The sequence below is a fragment of the Anolis sagrei genome, chromosome 4, assembly GCF_037176765.1.
Source record: "Anolis sagrei isolate rAnoSag1 chromosome 4, rAnoSag1.mat, whole genome shotgun sequence".
In the NCBI taxonomy this organism is placed as follows: domain Eukaryota; kingdom Metazoa; phylum Chordata; class Lepidosauria; order Squamata; family Dactyloidae; genus Anolis; species Anolis sagrei.
This window is the reverse complement of record NC_090024.1, coordinates 46,916,635-46,940,051: the sequence shown is the minus strand read 5'-3', so window position 1 is coordinate 46,940,051 and position 23,417 is coordinate 46,916,635. Positions and strand designations below refer to the sequence as shown.

Sequence of the window (23,417 nt, the reverse complement as noted above, 5' to 3'; positions counted from 1 at the left end):
GGGCAGCTCTTTGTTAAAAGACCCAATCTCTGTGTATTTGAGCCACAGAGTAGGGAGGGACGGGAAAGACTAATTTCAAAACTGGCAAGGACCCAGTCATACAAGGCGCTGCATGCATCTTGTGGAATCTGAAAAAGCATCACATTATATAACACATCACCTCCTGTGCTACTGTATATAACATGCTATGATCAAAAGCTTCTAGTTTTTAAAGCAATAGTGTGGATTGAAAGGCAGTTGAATGGGAAATCCAAGTCCAATGCTCACTCAATTACAAGAAATTAACACTGTGGTTCTTTAGTTAGTGTTTGCAGAGTGCCAATTCATATTTTGCAATTTCTCCAGTCTCTGAAATCACTATTAACAATCCAAGGTGGTAATCCTATACACTTTTATTTAAGAGTAAGCTTTATTACAGCATTTACTTCCAAGTAATCATGGGTTTTAAATCCATTTTTTTTGGTTGTTGCTACTTGTCAACAAGTCAATTTAAAATTAAGGAAGCCTGTAAATCCTGATTTTGCAATCTAACTGGTGTATGGCCAGGACACATCTCTATTGAAACTTACACTATGATTCAATGCCATCACCAGCAGAGTTACTATATATCACTTCTAGCATACAGTTTGCTTGGCATCAGGTATAAGACTATGTTGCTTTGAGAGGATGAAATAAAGCAACTTTTAGGGTTTTTCTCTCTCTCCAGGAGTGAAGAAAAGGCATGTCTGAAGAAAAGACACCAATAATAAAAACAATGGTTGTGTTTTAATGGTTTGGCTTCAGATAAACATTTAACAACTTCCAAAATGTTCAGAACTTCAACCTTTCCCATCACACAAAACAGATCTTGGAAACAGGCTTATAATTAACCAAGATTGCAATATTCTATCTACCATCTGCAGTGTTTTTACGCAGATCTTGTTTACTTGTACTTTTGATCAGTCACCAGCCAAATGTCAAAAAAGAAAAAAAAAGAATCTATAAATATTTGAGGAGTCCTTAATGATTTACATGCTGGGGGTAGGTCCAAGTCAAGAAATGAACAGTTGTGAGTTAATGATAGCCATCAGTAGCTAAAGTTCCTTTGTGAATTCCTTGCCTAAGAAAACTCTTATGTGATTCATGAGGTCATCATAAGTGACACACAGCTTTAAGGAACATACGTACAAGTTCCTTACTATAATATTGGAGCTCCTGGTGGTGAAATGGGCCTCCAGGACTGCTGATTGATAGGTCAGCTATTTGAATCCGGGGAGAGTAGGCTGAGCTCTCTCTGTCAGCTCCAGCTCCCCATGCAAGGACATGAGAGAAGCCTCCTACAAGGATGGCAAAATATCAAACATCTGGGCATCCCCTGGACAACGTGCTTGCAGACAGCCAATTCTCTCACACCAGAAGCAACTTGCATATTCTCAAGTCGCTTTCTGGTGGTGCGCATCTTTCCAGTTTCTAAACAGCGGAGTCCTTCACATATTGCTGAGACTGAATGTTTCAGCAACTTTATCCAACAGTCAATACTGAGGAATGCTATTGGTTGTAGTCCAGCAACTTCTGGAGGGCCATGTGATTCCCACTGCTGCTCTGAAAGATTGACATTTTCTTAACTAAGGGTTTGTCATACTTCAGATAATTTTTTTTGTAATTTTCAGTCAGTTCCTGTGAGAAACTGTAAATATAAACAATGTACATAATTGGTAACTTCACTTTTTTTGCAAACATATTGTTTAATGTATATTAAGTCTACTACAACTGATATACATATTGGCTGAGCATTTTGGTAGACAAATACAACAGTATTACTGGTTTATGGCACAAGTGAAAGATTAGGATCGGATGCTCAGTAATTATGATCCAAGTGACTCATTATTAAAGACAAAATGAGATTGTGTTTTATAGCCAAGCAAATAAAGCATTATTTTATGAAAGCTGTGGATCTTTGTGCACAAGAAAGGCACATAAAATGTGTCTCATGTTTTCTAAAAATATTATTTTTTAAAAGGCATAAAAGAAAATAAAACAATGCTGCTCACAGAATTCCCAAAATTGCAAAAAAACAAAAACAAAACAAAACAAAAAAACAATTAAAGCAATTATTGATTGTTCATAACGGACTGTTAACAAAAATAAAATACTTTGTTTCTTAGAAACCTTTTCTTAAAATTGGTCATTTTGATGTCATCATCAGTGACATCAAATGAAGTGCTTTCATGGAATATGACATTAGGTTATTTTCCAGATAAATGCAAATATGTGTAACTCAAGAATGTCCTGATTCCCTTCTGCTTGAAAGATTTCACAAACTTAAATCTATAGCACTTACAAATTGGCAAGGTCGCTTGCACAACTGTATGTAGCTATGGATAAAACGAAGTAGGTCATTGACAATTTAGGAACTAATTTTCAGTTGCAATGTTGGAATACAAAGCACTGTTTATTAAAGACTTTTTGGGTCTAATAGATTTACTCTAAAATATCTATGCACTTTGTTTTGAAACGTATTAAGATTTTAAAATTGTTTTTAACTTGCTAATTTTAAAATGTTTTAATTATTGTTGCTTTATATCAGTGTTTCTCAAATTGGGGGTCAGGACTCCTGGGTGGGGGGGGGGTTGTGAGGGAGTGTCAGAGGGGTCACCATAGACCATAAGAAAACACACTACTGTATTTTCTGTTGGTCATGGGGGTTCTGTGTGGGAAGTTTGGTGGGATTCAATCATTGGTGGGATTCAAAATGCTCTTTGATTGTAGGTGAATTATAAATCCCAGCGACTACAGCTCCAAATGTCACATGTATTTTTCCAAAACTCCACCAGTTTTCACATTTGGGCATATTGAGTATTTGTGCCAAGTTTGTCCACAGTGTTCTCCAGATGTAGGTGAACTACAACTGCAAAACTCAAGGTCAATGCCCACCAAACCCTTCCAGTATTTTCTGATGATCATGGGAATTCTGTGTGCCAAGTTTGGTTCAGTTCTATCATTGGTGGAATTCAGAATGCTTTTGAACTACAACTACAACTACAACTCCCAAATGACAAAATCAATCCCCTCACCTCCAATTCCACTAGTATTCAAATTTGGGTGTGTTGGGTATTTGTGCCAAATTTGCTTCAGTGAATGAAAATATATCCTGTGTATCAGGTATTTACATTACAATTCATAATAGTAGCAAAATTACAGTTATGAAGTAGCAACGCAAATAATTTTATGGTTGGAAGTCACCACAACATGAGGAACTGTATTAAGGGGTTGCAACATTAGGAAGGTTGAGAACCACTGCTTTATATGTAATATTTTATTTTGTTTTCATTTATTTTTCTGCACACTGCTCTGAGATCTCATTATATAGGGCAGGATATGAATAATTTAGGATTGGTTCATTTTTGGTTTAATTTCTCAGTGGCTTGCTCAACATATTTATGGATTTAATTATTCCTAATGCCTCAAAAGTGGAAACCATAAACATATAAAAGGAAATTAAACTCAACACCCCTTAAAATAGTTTTGATTTTATACATTAATAAAAATCTTTTTTTTAAAAAAAAACAACAAACCACCACTTCAAATATGTCAAAGTATGTTGTTCAGAAAACATTCAAACCAGCAGCAAGAGCCTGACTCTTTTCTTTGCTGTGTTATTAGCTGGAAATTATTTTAATCCATGTTGTAAAACAATTTGTCTCCTACTCTAGGAGAAAGGTGGGATAAAAACAAAATTAATCCTATTATATACATGCCGGATTTGTATTTACCACAGGCATCCGGTTAGCCATCATCAGAACAGGATGTTGGACGGTGGTCTGATGAAACTTTCAGTTTTTAAGAGAAAGTTTTTTGAAAACCTGAAGAAAAAAGAATTAGCTGCTTACCTCTATGCTGTATGCTGTGAGCTGATAGACTTCAGAAAATGGAGGTTGTTCCATCATGTAATCTGCCAAATTTACTTTTAAGATGGCCTGGAAGCTGCAATTGGTGCAAAAGTGAGCTGCCAGGCTTTTAACTGGAACTAATTATAGGAAGTGCATGACATCCCTATTAAAGCAGCTTCACTGGCTGCCGGTAAGTTTCCGGTCCCAATTCAAGGTGCAGGTTATGACCTACAAAGCCCTAAATGGTTTGGGCCCCACCTCTTTGTGATCGTATTTCCCCCTTTGAAATGGCATGGGCTCTAAGATCTGCCAGGGAAGTCCTCTTCTCGCTCCCAATATCGTCACAAACACAGCTAGTGGGGACAACGGAAAGAGCCTTCTCAGTGGTGCCCCCGACTTTGGAACACCCTCCCCAGGGAGATTAGGCAAGCCCCTTTACTGTCCTCCTTCCATAGGGATCTGAAAACCTGGATGTTCCAAAAAGCATTTGAGAATGACTCGTCCCTACATACTCGGCCCAGTCCCTCTCACCATATAGTATTCTGTTCTCCGTACTTCTTCCAATCCCTTGGCCCTATACTACGCTGTTTTGCACTATCCCAGGCCCGGTCCTCTTTATACCCTGATCATGCCCATCTTAGTATTCTGGTATTTGTTTTTTGTTGTGTATTGTTTGAGTGATTTTCAATGCTGCTGTTTTATACCTTTATGTTTTGTTCAATTGTTTTTATTTATTATGCTTTGCTGTTTGATTTTTAGAGCGTTTTGTTTTTGTTTTCATTGATTGTTTTGTTTTGATGATCTGTGGACATTTTGTCTCATGTGTAAGCTGCTCCGAGTCCTTTTGGGGAGCTGGCAGCAGGGTATAAAAATAAAGTTATTATTGTTGTTGTTCAGAACCACTCTGGTAAGAAAGTTATGACTTTTTGGGAAAGCAAAGCACTCCTTCACAACAGACAATGCTATTTGTCATTTGGCACTGCATCTAGTAGGACTTTTAACAAAGCTGGTAAGTTAAATAGCTCTATGAAAAGGCGCAAATGTCAGTAGAACTTTGAATAATAAGCCCAGTGAAGTGTGGAGAACATTGGCTCTGCTTTCAAAAGATAAGTATGACATACATCTAAATGTAGTTGGACAAGAGCATGAATTTTAAACTCGTGTCATGTTTTAATCTCTATCCTGTGCATTTAGTATTTCATAAAAGTATGTTTGAATATGTATCTTTTATAGAACTGCATTTTAAAATGTGTTTATAGGTTTTTTGCAATGTTTGTGTGTTTTGACTGTGGTATGACCTGATCTGCCTTGAGCTGCAAGGAGAGACGGGTAAGAAATAAAATGATTATTATTAAGAGAAGAAAAAGTTTAATGTGCTTTGATTTAGACTGAATATTAGCATTTTTTTAATTAACTGAATAGATACTGTCTTTGGGGAAGCTGGTATCTCCTATACCTGGAAGACTGTTTCACTGTTATGAAATTGAATGTTCCTTAAGAGATCCATGAATCAACATCACTAATATATACCAAATTTCCTGAAACTCAGTGAAACTATGGTGCAATGACTATCAAAGTGGTTATACCCCTTCCTGCTTAGGAAAGTCAAGGATCTTAAGCAACATAGCATTGATGCCTTATTCTCTGGCCAGTTTGCTAGCCAAATCAGATTTATTCCCAGCATTGGAACAACTGAAGAAGGTACAAGGTCCTTTTCGGTGACCTGAAGAACCAACTATAAGTCTAAATCTTCCTTTGGACAGCAGACACTGGAATATGGTGATACAGCCCAAAAAATTCACAGCAACCCAGATTTAAATTTCAATTATCATATTTTTGTTCAGGCAACTCTTCTTGTTCAGGTAGTTATGTTTATGATTTACTATATTCTTTACAAAGTGCCTCATAAAAGAACTCTCTCTCTCTCTCTATATATATATATAGCTGTTATTTATCTAAAATACTTATATTCTTAGGTTTAATGTTCCCAATACAATCAGAAAGCAAAAATTATGGAAAAAGATTTATCAATAAAATTTATTCATCTAATTAAAATGTCGAACACAAAACTGATATACACATAAACAGATATGTTTAAATAAGTAAAAAGCATGAACTCTACACATTTACAATGGGGAAAATACAGAAAACAGAAATGTGATATTTAATTCCTAAATTCATGCACCTCATTTACATCATTTGCTTTGAAAATAAATTCAAAGGGATTTTTACATCTTGTTTTGAAGACAGTTAGGTATGGCTACAACATTAAATTGTAGTTTAGGCATTATATGCATGTGGTTTGTGCATCTTCCTCTTCCCATGGTATGAATTTGGTTGGTTTCAATAACACTATTAAAACTAGCCACAATGTGTCTGTTTAAACATAATGTTATGCATAGTTGGTTAAAAATGAAAGAGAAACTTTCAGATTTCCTTGTAGATTCACTGAAGAAGGGATGATACCCATACTTGAGGCCTGGCCATGTAATACTAAAACATGGTTTAACATAAAATCCAAATACAGTCAATTGGTTGAATCTATATTATTGCAAGCCAACTCACTGGAAACAATGGCCTAACCTTAGTCATGACTAACTTAAGCCTCACTGATTTAAATGGCATTATTTTAACAAAATCTGGATCCAATAAAAGCTATTTGAAAATTCATTATAGAAATTGTGTGCCTACAAGCTGGTGCAACTTTCAAAAGCTATTGTAAAGGGATTTGTAGACATGCCTCATGTAAATATATACTCACAAAAACAATAATAAAATTACATGAACCAGAAGAATACAACTCTTCTTAAGAGAATTATACTTTTTTATTTATGAACTGTGACTTTATGAAAAATATATAAAAAGTAAGCTCCTCTTAATGTACTAGAAGTTACTTTTAAATTACAGAGGTTTTTCTGCCATATTGCCTTATGGTAGAGTGGGTTGATAATGTTCTTGGTCTCTGGAATGAATTTTTTGAGTTGTCAGGATATGATTCAGAAAAGTTCTGTATTTTTCTAAACAAGACTGCCTACTACTGAAACAGTTCAGCTAATGTGGTATAAAACCAACCACAATACATTTCTAAGATTCTATGATACAACTGGGACTTTCAAATTTCTTTTAGTGGTATGGGAGTTAATTTTCTGTAAATACTAAGTGTTGCATGTAAATAACCCAAGATGGAAGGGGCTATTCAATCATATAGATTGTCATTTATTTGCAACTTCTAATCATGCATGACTATTTATAGTAAAGTATTTATGATGAGATCAAAATGTTTAACATGAAAAATGTGAACTTTTAGGTAGTTCTTTTAATAAGAAGGCCAGAACTGGTGATTTCTGTATTTGTGCAATCTATCTGTACAGTAAAAATTCTAAACAAGAATTTATTTATGTAACTTAAATTATTAGTAAGCACCTGAAACTGTCTACACAATCAATAGTGGCAAATGTTCAAAGTCCTTACCTCAACACTAACTCGCTGTCAAGAAAGAGACTATATTACATGAGATAGTATCTTAACATTTCCACATACATTAGCCTTCATAGTTATATGAAGTATATGGGATGACTTATTGCATGCTAATATAGGTAAAGGTCCAACTACTGCCTTCCTTCACCAGTTTATTGCTGATAAAACTTTGCAGAGCTCCAGAGCTCACTTTTGCCTAGTGTAAGGGGCACCAAAACTTCACATTGTGGGCTGCACAGCAAACTCTGGAAGTTGAGAAAATGGGCTTACAGACAAAACCTGCTGGGTCAAATAGAAAGAAATTCCAGATCATGCTTTACACAGCTTTACACATAAAAACTCATTGAAATGATTACTTAAAATGTAGAGCTGTAGTCCAACTTCACATATATAATCTTGATCATTGTCAAATGAGCAGGATGATGCCTTAGTCCATTTTCAAAATATGTCTTCACAGGGGCGAAAGTGCAACTAATATACATATTTAAGGCCTACTCAATTTAAACTGCATTAATAAATAGCAAAGAGAATGTATTGTTTCTAAAATTACTTTCCCAAATTATGAAAAACCTATTAGTTAAGTATCAGCAATAGGAACTTGTTAATACATAGTACTTTTTTAAAGTCAAGTCATTAAACATTGTATCATGAATACGTAAAGGGCTAAAATAAGCTTGTTTCACCACAGCTTAATTTCACATCCTTCTCAGAAGGGGAGAAGTTAAGGAGGTCCTTTTCAATGTATGCGTATGCAAAGATTAGGCTTTGGAACATCAAAAAGTATGAGCAAAGCATGCCTTCAAATAAAATATTTGCACATTTTATATCAGATGTATGTTGCAATATGGCTACAAAGTCCAGCCTCTTGGAAATTCAGAAGTTCACACACGATGAGCAGCTTCCCATGGCATTGGATTTGATTATTATAGTGAAGTGCACTAAAAACTGCAGGCTTTCTAATTGCTTGTCACTTTTACTTTCATCATCTTGAACTTAATGACTTTAAAGTCTCAAATGAAAAGAATATTCATGCAGTCTCTTCGAGAGGAGGACATCTTCCTTTTTTTTCAAAAGTGGCATGGAAACACAAGGTGCTTTCCTTGCTGCAGATAGTCCTTCAAATAATTATTTACCCTGATGAGGGATAAAGCCAACTTGCTAGCATGAAAAATAAAACAAAAATGAGCTTATGTATAAGACAGATCAATAGAAAAACAAACCAGAAAAGTCAACAAATAAGCATCACAATTTGGCATATATGTAATCTGTAGTTCTTTATTATTTGTGGTATTAAAATTTTATGAAGCATCTTTCAAAGTTCAATTCAGATTCTTTGGAGAAGAATCTAAAGCTTCATATATAAATTGGATGATACTGTTTGTAACCAAGTTTCTTCCTACAAGTCGGGCAAGAATTAACATTTTTTAGAGAATCCCGGAGGCACTGACTACAGAAAACATGACCACATTTTGTTGACACAATGAGCCTTCCACTCTGTACAATTTCTGAGTATCCATCCATGCAAATCGGGCAACTCACAGTACCTGAACGTCGTGTACTTGAAATGCCATCTTCCAGCAATTCCAATTCCCTGGGCAGTGTATCAGTCAACACTACATCATTATCTCTTGGTTCGTCATCATCACTGCTCAGAACACAACTGTCAGGAAGTTGTTGGCTTCTTAAATGTTGGTTTCGCTGTTGACAAATATTTTCTTCAACTATAACAACAGAATCATTGCGAGTCAGATCAACTACAACTGGGTCTGAAGATTCACAAGTGAGGTCTACTACTTCTTCACAAGGGGTTTCTTCAAGATCAATAGGTTCTACTTGTGAAGAACTGTCAGTAGATAAGGTAGATATTCTGCTTCGCTTGCAAGTTTGCCTAGAATTAATTGTTCCTCCACAGCGCTTTTTGGGAACTTCACTCTTCCCTATCATTTCACTGGAAATTGATGGTATGGCTGTGTCAGTTTCTAACAGAACACTATTTTCATTGCTAGGAGAAGCAGCAGTGGCAGATGTCTGAAAAGAGAAGGCCACAGAAGAAGTTGATGGGGTTGAGGAGGTGGTGGTTGAAGGAGGAGGGGCCACAGACTTCACCTCCAAATCATCAACTAGATTTGAAGAGACCAGACCAGTAGATCTCTTGTTCTTCCTGCGCTTGGTAGCACAACGTTTGGAATCAGTTGGGCTCATGGTGTGTAAAAGTAGGAAGCACCAAGCTCAAACAAGCAGTCTAGGAATAAGAAAAATAAAGAGATGATTTCTGAAATCCAAATTTAATAGCCATTGTCTGCATGCATATTCCCAAGCAATAAACAACAAAACCATTGAACTTTAACCATCACAATAATATGCAAGCAGCCTACTTCCCATTCTTATTGGCACTCTATGGTTAGATATTATCTGAGTCTTTTTCAGGTGGCTACGTGTCTATTTTGTGCAGGTTTTGGAGCAGCATCTGTTACGATGCTAAAGCCTTTGCTAGCAATTAAGTTTTAGCTACTATTTGTAATAAAAGTTAGCTTCTGGTTTCTTGATGGTTCCTTCTGCTTGAAAAAATAGTTTTTTCTGAAAGTCTATTGAACCTGTCTTATTGTTATAAACTGACCAACTGGTCTTGTATTTTTCTTTCTATTAAACATTTTTCAATTAGTGTGCAGCACTGTCCCTTTTGCAATATGGTAAGTACAGACACTTCCTAATATGCCCCAGATGCTTAGCTCAATGCTCTCATGCTATCCAATGCGGAGGATCAGCTGCCTCCTTCCTGCCATGTGATAGAGACCAGTCCCATATTTGTAACCACTGACTACAGCTGTTTCTTCCTTTTGCCAGACTGGAATATGACAACTTTGACTAGTGTGGCTTTAACTAAAGAATGGAATGCTAGTTGAGGCTCCAGATTGACAAAATAATAATTATTTAATGCAGAACATTGACACACATGCCCCTCATCAACCTTATTATGAAAATAAGTGTGGAAATGTTATGTATGAGAATTTCGCTATAATTTTCTTCTCCAGGAGGAAAAAAAGGCAGCTGATATTTACAGGGCTGCACCACTGACATGAGCTTGCACATAAAAATGGATACATTTTCCATGAACCAAAATGATGCACTACTAATTAACAGAAACAAAGCTATTTCCTGAAGACCTTACATTTGCCATTAGCAACCCCACCAGAAATGATTGTGCAACATGGAATTCAGAAAGAGATTTTTTTTACATATTTTAGAAAATTATAAACCATAGCCTGTGAACAGACTACGTATGAATAGGGAAAATTGTTGCTGGCAATCATATTGATCTTGAAACACACATACATTTTATCAGCATGTGTTTGGCATATTGGAAGTTCAGTCTAATCCAAATCCATTAGCTAAAATTAAAATATATAATTGGCTTATATATGAGGCAATGACATCTGCATGGCAGAAACACTATGCAGACTTGTGGAAAGTTGTATATTTTACTTTCTGACCAGTAAATGACTGATAAGAGTCTAACAAACACAAAGCTACCTGGAAACCAATTGTTTAATGTACTCATGAAATGTACATAAATGAAAACTAGAATCATGAAGTCGTGAAGAACAACATCTCAGTAGATTACCACCTCCACATAAAATTAGCTAAGTTTAAGGTGGTAAATTAGAATAAAAAGTGATCTGATGAAGCCAAATGCCACCAGAAACTCCAGCTCAACAACCAGGAGCTTATGAATCCAATTAAAATCTAGTCTATTCACAACAATCACTATTGCCTTTCGAGAATTGTTTTATGAGTTACAGAAAGAGATTTTCATTCTGGAACCAAACTTGTCACCACAAACAGGCTGCTGGGGGTACCTCCACAAGTTCTTATATCAGATAGCCCTCCCACCCCCCCCCCCACACAAAAAAAACACAACCCAAGACACTGGCATATCAGCCCCCAGTGACGCAATGGGTTAAACCCTTGTGCCAGCAGGACTACTGATCAAAACATCGGCAGTTCAAATCCAGGGAGCAGGTAAGCTCCCGTTTGTCAGCTCCAGCTTCTCATGTGGGGACATATGAGTCCTCCCACAGGACGGTAAAACATATGACGTCCCCTGGACAATGTCCTTGCAGATATCCTATTCTCTTGCAGCAGAAGCGATTTGCAGTTTCTCAAGTTGCACCTGACACACACACAGACACACAGAGGAGGCTCTTGAAGAAATCATACCAAGCAGTCATCACCTGTTGGATTAATCATTTCAACTTCAAACATATTCAGGGATACCTGTGCTGGCCATACAGTGAAGTAATTGTCTGAGTTTTACCTAATCATAAATCTTTATTACAATCATAGAACAGCATAAGGAGAGTGAGGTACAGTCTCATAAAATTATTGTACATTAAAATCTAAAAGGCTAAAAAACAGAGGTATGTTGAAGGCTAAAGCACAAAAACTATTACGGGAAGGGACTAGAAGGGGATGGAGAAGGAGGGAGATTGGTGGAAGGGTAGGAGCATTTAGGGCACAAGTCTAGGGTACTGGAGTGGGAAGAACCGATTTACATTTCAGTTAGCTGACAGTTAAGATTGTTAACTTTTGGAACCAGTCATTGCCCGGCGGATTTGAATTGCTGCTGCACAAAACCTGGCAGTAATATAGGTTATAACTGGTTGGTATCTGAGAGTAGCAGGGTGATGTAAAATTGCCCTGAATGGCCTGGGTAATTATACAGCAAAGGCAGGATGAGCCTGCATCAAATGTCCATGTAGAATAGGCACTGGTGGAGAGAGCACCTACACAGCACCCAACTCCTGTACTGTAGCAGCACAGAGACCTCTGGAGAAATTCAGTGTCTCCTACTTTAAAAAACTTCTGGTGTTTGGATATCAGCCAGCACGCCAACGCCTTAAATCAAGAATGGGTTTTCTAAGATTTACAGAGATACTCACAAGTGAGAGTCCAAAACTGGCAGGCTAAAACCTGGAACCCCAAGACATGGCTGATACTGAATGAGACTCCTCCCTGGGCACACAGAAAACTGGGCTGAACAGACTGCACCTGGCACCATGAGATGCAGAGCCAACCTTATGAAATGGGGCTGCACAGTGGAATCTACGACATGTGAGTGTGGAGAAGAGCAAACCATAGACCACCTCTTACAATGCAGTCTGAGTCCTGTCACATGTACAGTGGAGGACCTTCTTATAGCAACACCCGAAGCACTCCAAGTGGCCAGCTACTGGTCAAAGGACATTTTAGTATAATGCCAAGTTTTTAAAAAATACATTACAAATGTACCCTCGGTTTGCTTCCAATACTATAAATAAATTCCTAAGAAAGGGGCCTGTGGCTTCACAAAAGGCTGAGTCATCCTGGATTCCAATAGGAGTGACTCTGCTGCTGCAGCGATTTACGGTATATACTCGAGTATAAACCTAGTTTTTCAGACTCTTTTTAGGCTGAAAAAGCTCCCCTCGGCTTATACTTGAGTCAAGGTTATTCTTTTACTCTGTTATTAGTAATATTTTATTACATTTATTATTTTACTCTATTATTCTATTTACATTATTTTGCTCTATTATTATTATTATTACATTTACAGTATTTTACCCTATTATTACATTTATTATTTTAATCTATTTATTATTATTATTATTATATTTACAGCATTTCCCCGTTATTGCTACATTTATTATTTTACTCTACTATGACTGTTTTTATTACATTTTCATTATTTCACTGTATTATTTTTTATTATATTTATTATTTTAATAATAAGTACATTTACTTATAGGTTAACATAATGGTTTAATAAGAGTTGGGCAGTCTTATCTTAAATTACAGTTTTATGTAAACATTCAAAAACATTTAGCCTATTGATGCCTCAATTAATGTAATTTTATTGGTATCTATTTTTATTTTGAAATTGACCCATAGTGGATGCATTTCCCACCCTCGGCTTATACTCGAGTCAATACATCTTCCCAGTTTTTGTGATAAAATTAGGTGCCTCGGCTTATACTCGAGTATATACAGTACATTTGACTGGGTTTTTTTTTGTCTTGGCACTCAGAAGGCCAAAATGGGGGAGTGGCTTATGTCTGGATTGAAAACCGCCCTGAACAACTGACCCACAAAAACAACACTGGGTGCAAAACGTAGGCCTGCGTCTCCAATGCCCTCATTTTTCTTCTCTTGTATGCATGATTCTTCAAAGGTCTCTAATGCCCTCATTTTCCTTCACTTCTATGTATGATTCTTCAGAGGGCGCAGAAGCCAGTGGAGCTTCGAAATCTGACATGAAGCGTTTCTCCGCATTTTGCGTTGGCCCAGATAGGTACATCTCTCTTTGGTGGACTTTGTTCCATTTGTTCGAGCTATGCCATGACTCAGCACTAAAAGCCGAATACCCTGAACGCGGAAGGCTTGAAACAACAAAAGGAAAAAACCAAACAAATGCCTCTTAAAACTCTGATAATTCCCCCCGTCTTTTGCCGACTCAGTTCTAAGTCTTCAGCTTTTTTTCTACCCGGGCCAGGACCTTCTTAAAGGCTTCCTCATGCCAGGCTCCCACTCCCTCGGCCGCCATTTCCCTGCTTGGAAGACAGGCCCTGCCTTCCTTCCTTCCTTCCCCTCACACCCCTCCCTCATATTGTTAAGCCTTTGGAGACAATCTCACCGAAATGGGAGAGGAATCTCCCGGGGAAGAAGCGGCGAGGAGCCTGGCGCCGAGGCCTCCCTGTCGCGAGTGCCGATGGTTCAACGGAGGGAAGGAAGGAAGCAAGCCAAGGGGCTCTCTTTCTCCTCAGCCGTCGACTACGGCGTCCCGAGAAAGCGCCGCCTTGCTCACTCCGAGCCGAGCGGTTGAGACGGTTGGGAAAACGGCCTCGAACGCCTTCCTTTTCGAAGCACTCTCACGCCTTTTCCGTTCCCTCAGGATTCTCGCCCGACTCTGTGCGGCTGAGGGAAAGAATGCTGACGTCACTTCCGCCTCCACCCCCACCGGTCGGAGGCAGCACTGCGCCTGCGTCGACGCGCGCGAGCGCCTCACCCTCCTAGACACACACCATACGGGCTCTTGGAAGCTCTTGGAGGCCAAGGAGGCGTGCGCATGCGCCCCTTTCTGGTTCTTCTCCTCCTCCCTCCTTCTCCTCTTCCTTCCCCTTCCCCACGTGACATGAGGCGGAGACGGAAAGGTCGCCTGCGACGTCGTCGTCAGCAGCAGCAGCGAGGGAGGGAGGAGGAGGAGGAAGAGGGGGGAGAGAGCGGAAGGTCAGGGCGCTGCGGAGCGGAAGTAGGAGCCGGAGCGCGTCCGCCATTGTGGGAAAGCGAAGCCCCGAGAGGAGAAGGGAGGGAAGCCGACGCCGCCGCCGCGCTCGCAGCGTCCAGCGGGTTGCTTTCCGAGGAGAAGGAGGAGGGGGCCGAGCTGCGGAGACAATCAGGCGGCGGAGGAGGAGGAGAGAGTGGCGGAGGAAGCGGCGCTTGGAGGGAAGCGGGACCCACGAGCAGGCCCGAGCGGAGCGGAGGGGGTGAGGGGGATTGCGCGCCCCTTGAAGAATGTCAGCCACCAGCGTCGACCAGGTAGCCGGCCCGGCCTCCTTTCTTTCTCCCTCCCTCCTTTCCTTCCTTCCGCCGGGCATAGCGGGGATCCGCGGCCGCTACATCCGCGGCCGAGCGGCGGCTCCTCCCCCGTTTCCCAGCGCCGCCCCCTCGCAGGCCTGGAGGCCGCTGCTCAGCCTCGGGCTCGCCACTGAGGAAGGCCGCTGGGCTGCTCCGGGCCTCTCGAGCAGGCCTTCCCCTTTCCTGGCGCCCTCCGCGGCCGTCCCTCCCCATCCGGGCCCGGCGAGCGGGGTTTTGGGCCCTGAGGGCTTGCCTTCCCCGTCGCCTCCTCGGAGGTGTCTTCTCATCACTGCGACCCCTTCCTGGTTGTGTGTGTGTGTATTTCTTGGAATATGTATATAAATAAAAATGTAATGTTCGTTTGTGGGATTAACAGAACTCAAAAACCACTGGACGAATTGACACCCAATTTGGACACAATACACCGAACAGTCCAACGAGTGTCCATCACCCCTAAAAATACACACACACACAACCCCAGCGGAGCAGACTTAAACCCCCCCCAAAAAAACCCACCATATACACATACACTCATACATATTTACATGCACACATTTGTGTATATATATATATGCACAAACACACACAAATATACACACACATATATACCCAAATATTCATATAGACAAGCACACATACACAATATACATGCATACATATAAACACAAATACACAAATATATACACAGACTAGGCCACAGAAACACGTGGTAGGGGATGGCTTGTGTGTGTGTGTGTGTGTGTGTGTGTGTATATATATATATATATATACACACATATACACATACATTTATATGCCACCCGTCTCACCCCGAAGGGGACTCAGAGCATCTTACAAGTAAAAATACAATATATTATATTATTACTATAGCACAATATTAATATTATATATTACATTGTACTATAACATTATACTCTAATATTATTAGTAATATTACATTTAATATAAAATATATTATTATAATATCATAATATTATTAGTAATATATTGTATTACATTATAATATTAACTTGGAAAATATATTCTTGGAATGATGCTCCTTTACACCATATTTCCCATTGCTGAGGCATATTTTCATCCCTCCTTTTCAATCTCCCTCTCCCCCCGTTTCGTGCACATATATCCAGGCTTCACTCGTTTTCCTTGTCCACTCTATTGTCTTCATTTTATTATTATTTATTGTGCTTTGCAATCAAACAAATTTACATTTAGCTTGAAGAAAAGAAGGTTGAGAGGAGACATGGTAGCAAAACCAAAACATAATTTCTAGACAATAACATATACTATAAATTAAGAACCTTACCCGTGTTACACATATCATTATAAAACAACATATACATTAAAATCGCATCATTAAAACACATCAATTGAAGCAATTATTTAAAATCGCACAATCTGGGAACATAAGTCAGGAGCCATTCCAATTGTCACCTGTAATAGCTTATTATTGCACCAAGATATCAATTGTTGCACTATCATTGTGAAAACACTTGGTCCCACAACGAGGACTTAACTTTCTTCCTGAAGGTCAAGAGGGAGGGGGTGATCTAATTTTCATGGGGAGGGTGTTCCACAACCGAGGGGCCACCACTGAGAATGCCCTGTCTCTCATCCCCACCAGTCCTGCCTATGAAGGGGTGGGATTGAGAGCAGGGCCTTCCCAGATAATCTTAATCTCCAAAATCTTTCATAGAGAAATATACGCTTGGACAGGTAAGCTGGGCCAGTACCTTAGGGCTTTATAAGCTGAAGCCAGCACTTTGAACTGTGGTCGGTAGCAGATTGGCAGCCAGTAGACCTGGTGCAGCAAGGGAGGTTTGTAAAGCAGACTCTCAGTTAATTGGAAATCTCAAGCAACCAGCACAAAAACTTAACTGAAATCGCTTATGTCATTCACAAGAGCTATTTTATAATAGTGTAAAATGTATTACTTTTAATTGCTTTATTTCAATATTAATATCAAGTCAGTACAAGAGTTTACGGTATAATATAGGTTATAGCAGGCTTGGGCAAACTTTGGCCTCCAGGGGTTTTGGACTTCAACTCCCACAATTCCTAACAGCCTCACGCCTCTTCCTTTCCCCCCTCAGCCGCTTAAGCATTTGGATTGTGGGAGTTGAAGTCCAAAACCCCTAAGGGGCCAAAGTTTGCCCAGCCCTGGCTTACAGTGTTAGGCCTGTTTTTAATAGTAATTCCCAAGCAACTTTATCTGGCATCTACCAACCATTTAACTGAAAGTTTATTGGTTTTGAAAGATATAGTGAGAAGGGGGAAACTTGTTTTCTATTGTTCCAGAGCCATAGATTCAAATGGCAGGAAAAGTAATTCCATTAGGGAAAACTTTTTGGTGGACAGGCTTTTGAATAGAGGCTGGATGGGCATCTTGTCAGGAGTGCTTTAATTGTGTATTCCTGCATGGTAGGGGGTTGGATTGGATGGCCTTTGGGCTTTCTTCCAATTCAATTATTCCAAGAAAAAACAGTGGATCCTGCCAGAGGCATACGATCTAAAATATATGTGTATACACAAACTTATTGCAACAAGAATAACAGACCATAAAACCATACAGTACAATTGCAAAATTAAGCGAATAAAGACTCACAGAAACACAATATAATACAAAACAAGCTTAAAATGCATGTTTCATTCCTAATCAGCCCTTCTTCATATCTCTCTCTGGATGGGTTTTCTCCCAATCCTCAGCCTCATGGCTCCCTCCCTCTGTTGTGTACACATTGCCTTTCTGACAGAGAGTTAATAAAGGCTTCTGGTTCATGTCAAATTTGGAAACATCACTTTAGAAAACAGAATTGATCAAGGAGAGGAATTTTTTTAAAAAGAATCTCAGGATTGAGTAATGTTAGGAAAGCTTTTGTGGGTGGAGTGAACAGCAAAATAAACTTTTAACTCTCAAACTTAAAATGAATTAAAAAATTAAATCCACATATGTTTGTTTATAAAGCTTTGTTTTAGGTCTTGGTATGGATGGTAAGCTTCATCTTCCTTAAGTAGTGGAATAGGGACATTGAGTAACTTACTGTAGGATTATGGTTCTTTTTTAAAGAACATGCAGAGTGCAGCTCTGTGGTTGTGTATTATCTCTATGGCTATTTTTGCAGTCCCCAACTTCTTCCATATGCCTCGAATTAATCCTTTTGTGTCTTTTTCTGTCAAAAAACAGTTCATTGCTTCTTCCAGAAGCATCAAGGAAGAGATCACAGCAGAATCTTGCCTTGTTAATTTTTTTTTGTAAAAAAGTAAGAGATCTCTGTCTTTAAGTCAGAACTGGACTTTTAGCTACTTATTATTCTACTTAGGCTAGACTTAACACAGTTTGATTCCACTTTAACTGGCGTGGCTTAATGCTATGGAAACCTGAGAGCAGTAGTTTTACAAGGCCTTTGGCATTCTCTGCGAAATAGTGCTACAATTTCCAGAATTCCATAGTATTGAGCCTTGGCAATTTAAGTACCTTAAAAGTACATTAATTTCACCCTTATATTCACAATTTCTTTTGGCAGTTTGTGTAGGTCTCAAGGAAGAAAACTGGTGTACACCTCCTGTAAAGGTGCCCAGAGAATATCATATAGTTTTAAAGGTTACATTTTTAATGTAAAGTTGTCTACTTAAAAAACAAAAGCAAAATAAAAACCAACATAATACAACATGATTTTTGGCATTTCTGTCTAATTTGACTCTTGGAGTTGCCAAACATTTCTGTGACTTTTGTATTTGATATGTTTGGATGGCAGAGTATTCAAATGTCCTTCAGTGTGTGTGTTGTAATATTGGGTTCTCCAGCAACCACGTGTTTAGAAATAATCTGGTTGTCAGCTCTTCCATCATTTACAGCATAGTTATAAATATAAGTGCTATCATAGTTTGTAATTTCACATTCCTCTAACTTTTTTTTCTTTATTACTAACAGAGACCTAAAGGACAGGGAAATAAAGGTAAGTTGAAACTTTTTAGTCATATTTTAATTCTATAGCTTGTCAGAAGTAGACAGTTTTTCAGCTAGCAAGGGGAAAGGTACTCGCCACTGACTTTTATACTGATATAGTAGGTCATATCATAAAATATGGTAATGGGAGAGGATGGTCTTGTACTTTTATAAAATAGAATTGCCCAAGTATTTCAGCATGTCTGAAAGCTGTGAATTCCGTTCTCTTCTTGCCCAAAGCCCAAAGCAAATGACATGACTAATCAAGTAGTCATATGACAGTGTTCCTTTTCTCTGCTTAACAGCTTCCTCCCAGTAACATTTTTAGTTTAACACCTGGAGTGCCTTTAACATTTTTAGTGGAAAGAACCTTTGCATTCTGAAAGGGTGAGATGAAGGTAGATACTGTGGTAATATTGTACTACTGTAATGTTTACATGATACAGTATAAATAAAGCTCTGTATCAATTTCCTTGAGTGCAAATCTTACTGCACTAACCAGAGCCTACTTATGAGCAGACATGTATAGTAGTCTTGTGCATTTCAACTGAACCTTGATCTGTTTCTGCTTCTCATTTTTTTTTGGTAGGGGGGTGGTTCCATTTTCAGTCCACAACCAAAAAATGCAGCTAGATATGGCCCATTGGAAGCAATGGGGGAAGGGCTTCAAGGGCTCCTCTTCCCGTCATTTTCAGGGCTACCAGGATGAAAATGGTCACACTTGGAGGACACATCTACCACTGCTAGCCCACCAAATTTTATAATGTTTGGGTCATCCACTTGTTTTTAGGATTTTTTTTTCTTTCTAGAAATAATATATCCTTTTTTAAAAATCCCCAAAAGGTATCCCCTGCTGGCCCCACCTTGTGACTTATTTAAGAGCAGCAGCAATATGGCAGCATTCCTTCTTGCCAAATGTCAAATATCACACAGCCCACCCACTATTACACTTTCTTTAATAATAATAATAATAATAATAATAATAATAATAATAATAATAAAAACAGCAACTTCTTCCAAAGCATTTGGAATTTGCATTTCTTGTTCTCACAACATACTGGAAGAGGCCAGCAGCCCACCATCCACAAGCAAACGACATGCCCCTTATTAGAAAAACACTCCTGTATGACCCAGAAATTATTAAATATTGGTGGTAAGTTTAGGTAGGCAGGTAGTTTTTTTCTGAGAATGAGGCTTTGCTGTTTGCTGGAATGCCTATAATTATTAATAACAATAATCTTTTAAAAGTACTACTTTGATAAAAAAGAGGAGGGAGAAGAGATAGGAGATAGGAGAAGAAGCTAAAGGCTTTAGTAGAGGCTAAAGGGTGACTCAAAGCCACCCTAAAAGATAAGCACACCCACAAATGACATGTACCCACCCACCTGCTCTTTCAAACTCCCAGTCCCACTATATAAAGAATCCAGACAATAAAGGAAAATAAAAAATAATCAATACTAGAAGCTAAGCCAAAAGCTAAAGCTGAGAGTGAGTGGCAAGGTAATCGCACTGAAGCACCTCTCTAGAACTAGGACGCAACTGAGAAATGGAGGCGTTTGCCCCACAGCTTGTGTAAGATACATCATGGTGTTCTCCTACTCCGATTGGTCCAACAGGCAAGGTTCACAGGGAAACCCCGTGCAGGCCTTTCTGTGCATCCTGTGCTCCTGAAAACAGGGAAGTAACTGCCCCTGGCAGCCACATGGGTTGTTTTGGGTGAAAAAAAATGGCGGTGGTGCCCTTGCTGTTATGGCAAGCCGAAAAAGCCAAAGGCAAATGGCCAAAATGAATCCACATACAAATCTAATATATAGGACTGCATTATCAGGAGCCTTAAGCTTCAAACTTACCAAGTTGGTCGTTTACCTTTTGTAAATTTGATTTAAATGTTTTCTCTAGGAATCTCTAGATCCTCCTGTGTGTTTCTATTGTCAGCTTTCATAGAGCCATACAGGAGAACCTAGAGATTTGTATAATCTTTCAGGGAAAAATAAAAAAATGCACTTTTCCACTTTTGCTAATCTGGAGGACTGACGGTATAGGACAGATAGACATACAGCCCATGCTTTCTCTATCAAAAGAGAAAATAAAGGCAGCTTGCACAACTTAAGAAAAAATGAAAATATTGCATTATTAAAATTCACCAACAACAGAGGAAATGAAAAATGTGCACTTTGTGAATGGATAAATACATGAAACGACAAGCTAAAATTTTAAATGCTCGACAAAAAAAAAAGATCTTCAGAAGAGGATGAATGTTCTACATGTAAATGTGACAGTATAGCAGGAATGTTTCTTTAGTTGGCAGCTAATGTGTTATGTTACTTGTGTAGTTGTCATGGGTTTGGGGAACAAAATCTTGACATGAATACTGTTTGAATGTTCAACAGGTAATGCAGACCGAAAGAAAATAGCCACAGTGATTCAATGTCAGCATTTTCATTTAATATATTTCTTTGTAAGCTGGCAGCTGGGTTTATTTTACTCTTTAATTGTTCGTAGCAACTTTTTAGCATATTATAAAATATGAATGTATACAATTTATAGAGCATTTTTCAGTTTGAGTATATTAGAATTTTCTAAGTCAATTGTATATGCATTTCAAACATTATTCTTCTTGCAGATAACTTGCTAACTTGATTCTTTTTTGAGCATGTTTTACTGATTGAGTCACTGGTTTGTAACTCCATTTCTTTTCTAAGGGTGAGTTGGTTTCCTTTCAAACATGCTACCATTTCACTCACACAGGGAACTGTTGTCTTATTTTGCTGAGCTACTAGCAAAAGGATTTTGAATTTTTCAGAGCACATAAGAAATTGAAGCACAAATTAAAGCCTTTCCCCTCCACCCACTCTTCTTTACTTCTGCACCAAGCTTTTCTATCAGAATGAGTTTGCAAATGTTGTATTTATTTATTTTGTATGTATTTGGTTTTAGAATTAATACTTCTAAAACATTTGGATATTTGCAGCAGAAGATATCAAACTCTTTGGGGTTTTTTTGAGCGACTATGTTTAATGTCTATTTTTACAGGCATCACAACCTGTGGCCCTCTGGGTGTTTGGAACTCCAACTCCCAGCATGTCCAGTTAGGAATTCTGGGAGTTTAAGTCCAGAAACACCTCAGGTTGTGCAGACCTCTTCTACAGAATACATTGTTTCCTCCACATAAAATACTGCCCCCTCTCTCTCAAAATCTCTGAAACATAGTATCCGTAATAAAATATTTCAGTTTAGGTTTACAGATTTTATACAAAGGCTAGTAACTAAGGGAAATACAGTGATACAAACTTAAGTATAGAATGATGGAGATCTCGTAGTTGTGGCCACAAGCTGGAATTAGTGAGCTGCATAAAATATTCTAATGTTCAGTATTGCTAAGAGTTTGGAATTTTAGTTGTAACATGAAACAGTGGAACAAGCACAATATGGTTGCTTGCTGAAATCAAGAATTGTTCAGAAGTTCTAATAAAAATAACCTTTCTTGGCATCCTAGGTTGAAAGACTAAATAAATAAATAAATAAATAATAAAGACCCTCCAAAAGTAGATTGTTAGGGAAGAACCCACTCTTATATTTTCCTAAATAGTGTTAGAAAACTCCCTAAATCAAATCAATCAATTCACCCTTGCACTGCTCCATAATATACTATTTGTGTCAGGAAACAGAATTGAAATAGAGAATGATCTACTGTATTTAGATTTTAGATGTTGAACTCCCATGAACTGGAACTTACCTTTTCCTCTAGTCTAGTTGGCATTTTTTCTAGATTATTGTTTGCAAGTAAGTGAAGTAAAGAAATTTGAAAAAAAGGTTTTTACATAGGGAAGAACACCAATAATCGTTATGTGTTAGAAGTATAGTTGAAATTACCACATTCTGTGTGTAGTTTTCAGTACTGATATGCAGTTTTTTGAAGAAAAAACGGATGGCCCAGAGTGTTGGATGTCAGTTTGAGTTGGCATATTGTTGGGCTTTAAGGTGCCTGTGCTCTTTCAGTACATGATACTCAAACAGCACAAGAAATCAAAACCTTATGACATGCTTGAATTCCTTAAAAATCAATGTGGTGTAAGACAGGAATTCCTTAAACAAAACTAAGTACAACTATGTGAACATAGAGTAAATACTGATTGCATTCCACCTGTTACTTTATATATGGTGCGATGGAGCTGAAGGTAAGTTGACTCTAATACAGAGAAATCGTAATGATGCTGTTATGCTTTTTTCATCTCTTCCTTGTAATTCTCCTTTTTTCCTTCTGGGGGTAGTTTGTGTGTGTGTGTGTGTGTGTGTGTGTGCGTGTATGAGAAAGAAAAGGAGAGAGAAAATGAATTTACCCCAAAAGAAGCCTTAAAGCAGTGGTTCTCAACCTGTGGGTCCCCAGGTGTTTTGGCCTACAACTCCCAGAAATCCCAGCCAGTTTACCAACTGTCAAGATTTCTTGGAGTTGAAGGCCAAAACATCTGGGGACCCACAGGTTGAGAACCACTAATTTAAAGCCTCTGTATTCTTGA

At 38.5% G+C, this 23,417-nt stretch overlaps 2 protein-coding genes across 3 annotated transcripts in view; one reads left to right on the top strand and one right to left on the bottom strand.

Moving 5' to 3' along the window:
- Positions 1 to 5,879: 5,879 nt before the first annotated feature.
- Positions 5,880 to 14,355, bottom strand: RNF4 (ring finger protein 4). Its single transcript, XM_060775390.2, has 2 exons — positions 14,017 to 14,355; positions 5,880 to 9,588 (listed from the first exon to the last, which is right to left on the bottom strand). Exon 2 carries the CDS (start codon positions 9,546 to 9,548, stop codon positions 8,700 to 8,702), a length of 849 nt encoding a protein of 282 aa, XP_060631373.2. The 5' UTR covers positions 9,549 to 9,588; positions 14,017 to 14,355; the 3' UTR covers positions 5,880 to 8,699.
- A 110-nt stretch (positions 14,356 to 14,465) lies between these two features.
- The window catches only part of YTHDF3 (YTH N6-methyladenosine RNA binding protein F3), a 31,426-nt gene continuing 22,474 nt past the window's right edge, over positions 14,466 to 23,417 (top strand). Inside the window, exons 1-2 of one of the 2 annotated variants that reach the window (XM_060775389.2) lie at positions 14,466 to 14,918; positions 18,886 to 18,910. In XM_060775389.2, coding sequence (XP_060631372.2) covers positions 14,895 to 14,918; positions 18,886 to 18,910 — 49 coding nt within the window. In that variant the 5' untranslated portion in view covers positions 14,466 to 14,894. Of the gene's footprint in view, positions 14,919 to 18,885; positions 18,911 to 21,523; positions 21,604 to 23,417 lie in introns of those variants that run through there. The other variant, XM_067467403.1, reaches the window with a different exon arrangement.

Excerpts from the sequence above, each read along its gene's own strand:
- RNF4 (XM_060775390.2), bottom strand. The coding sequence starts at position 9,548 with ATGAGCCCAACTGATTCCAAACGTTGTGCTACCAAGCGCAGGAAGAAC.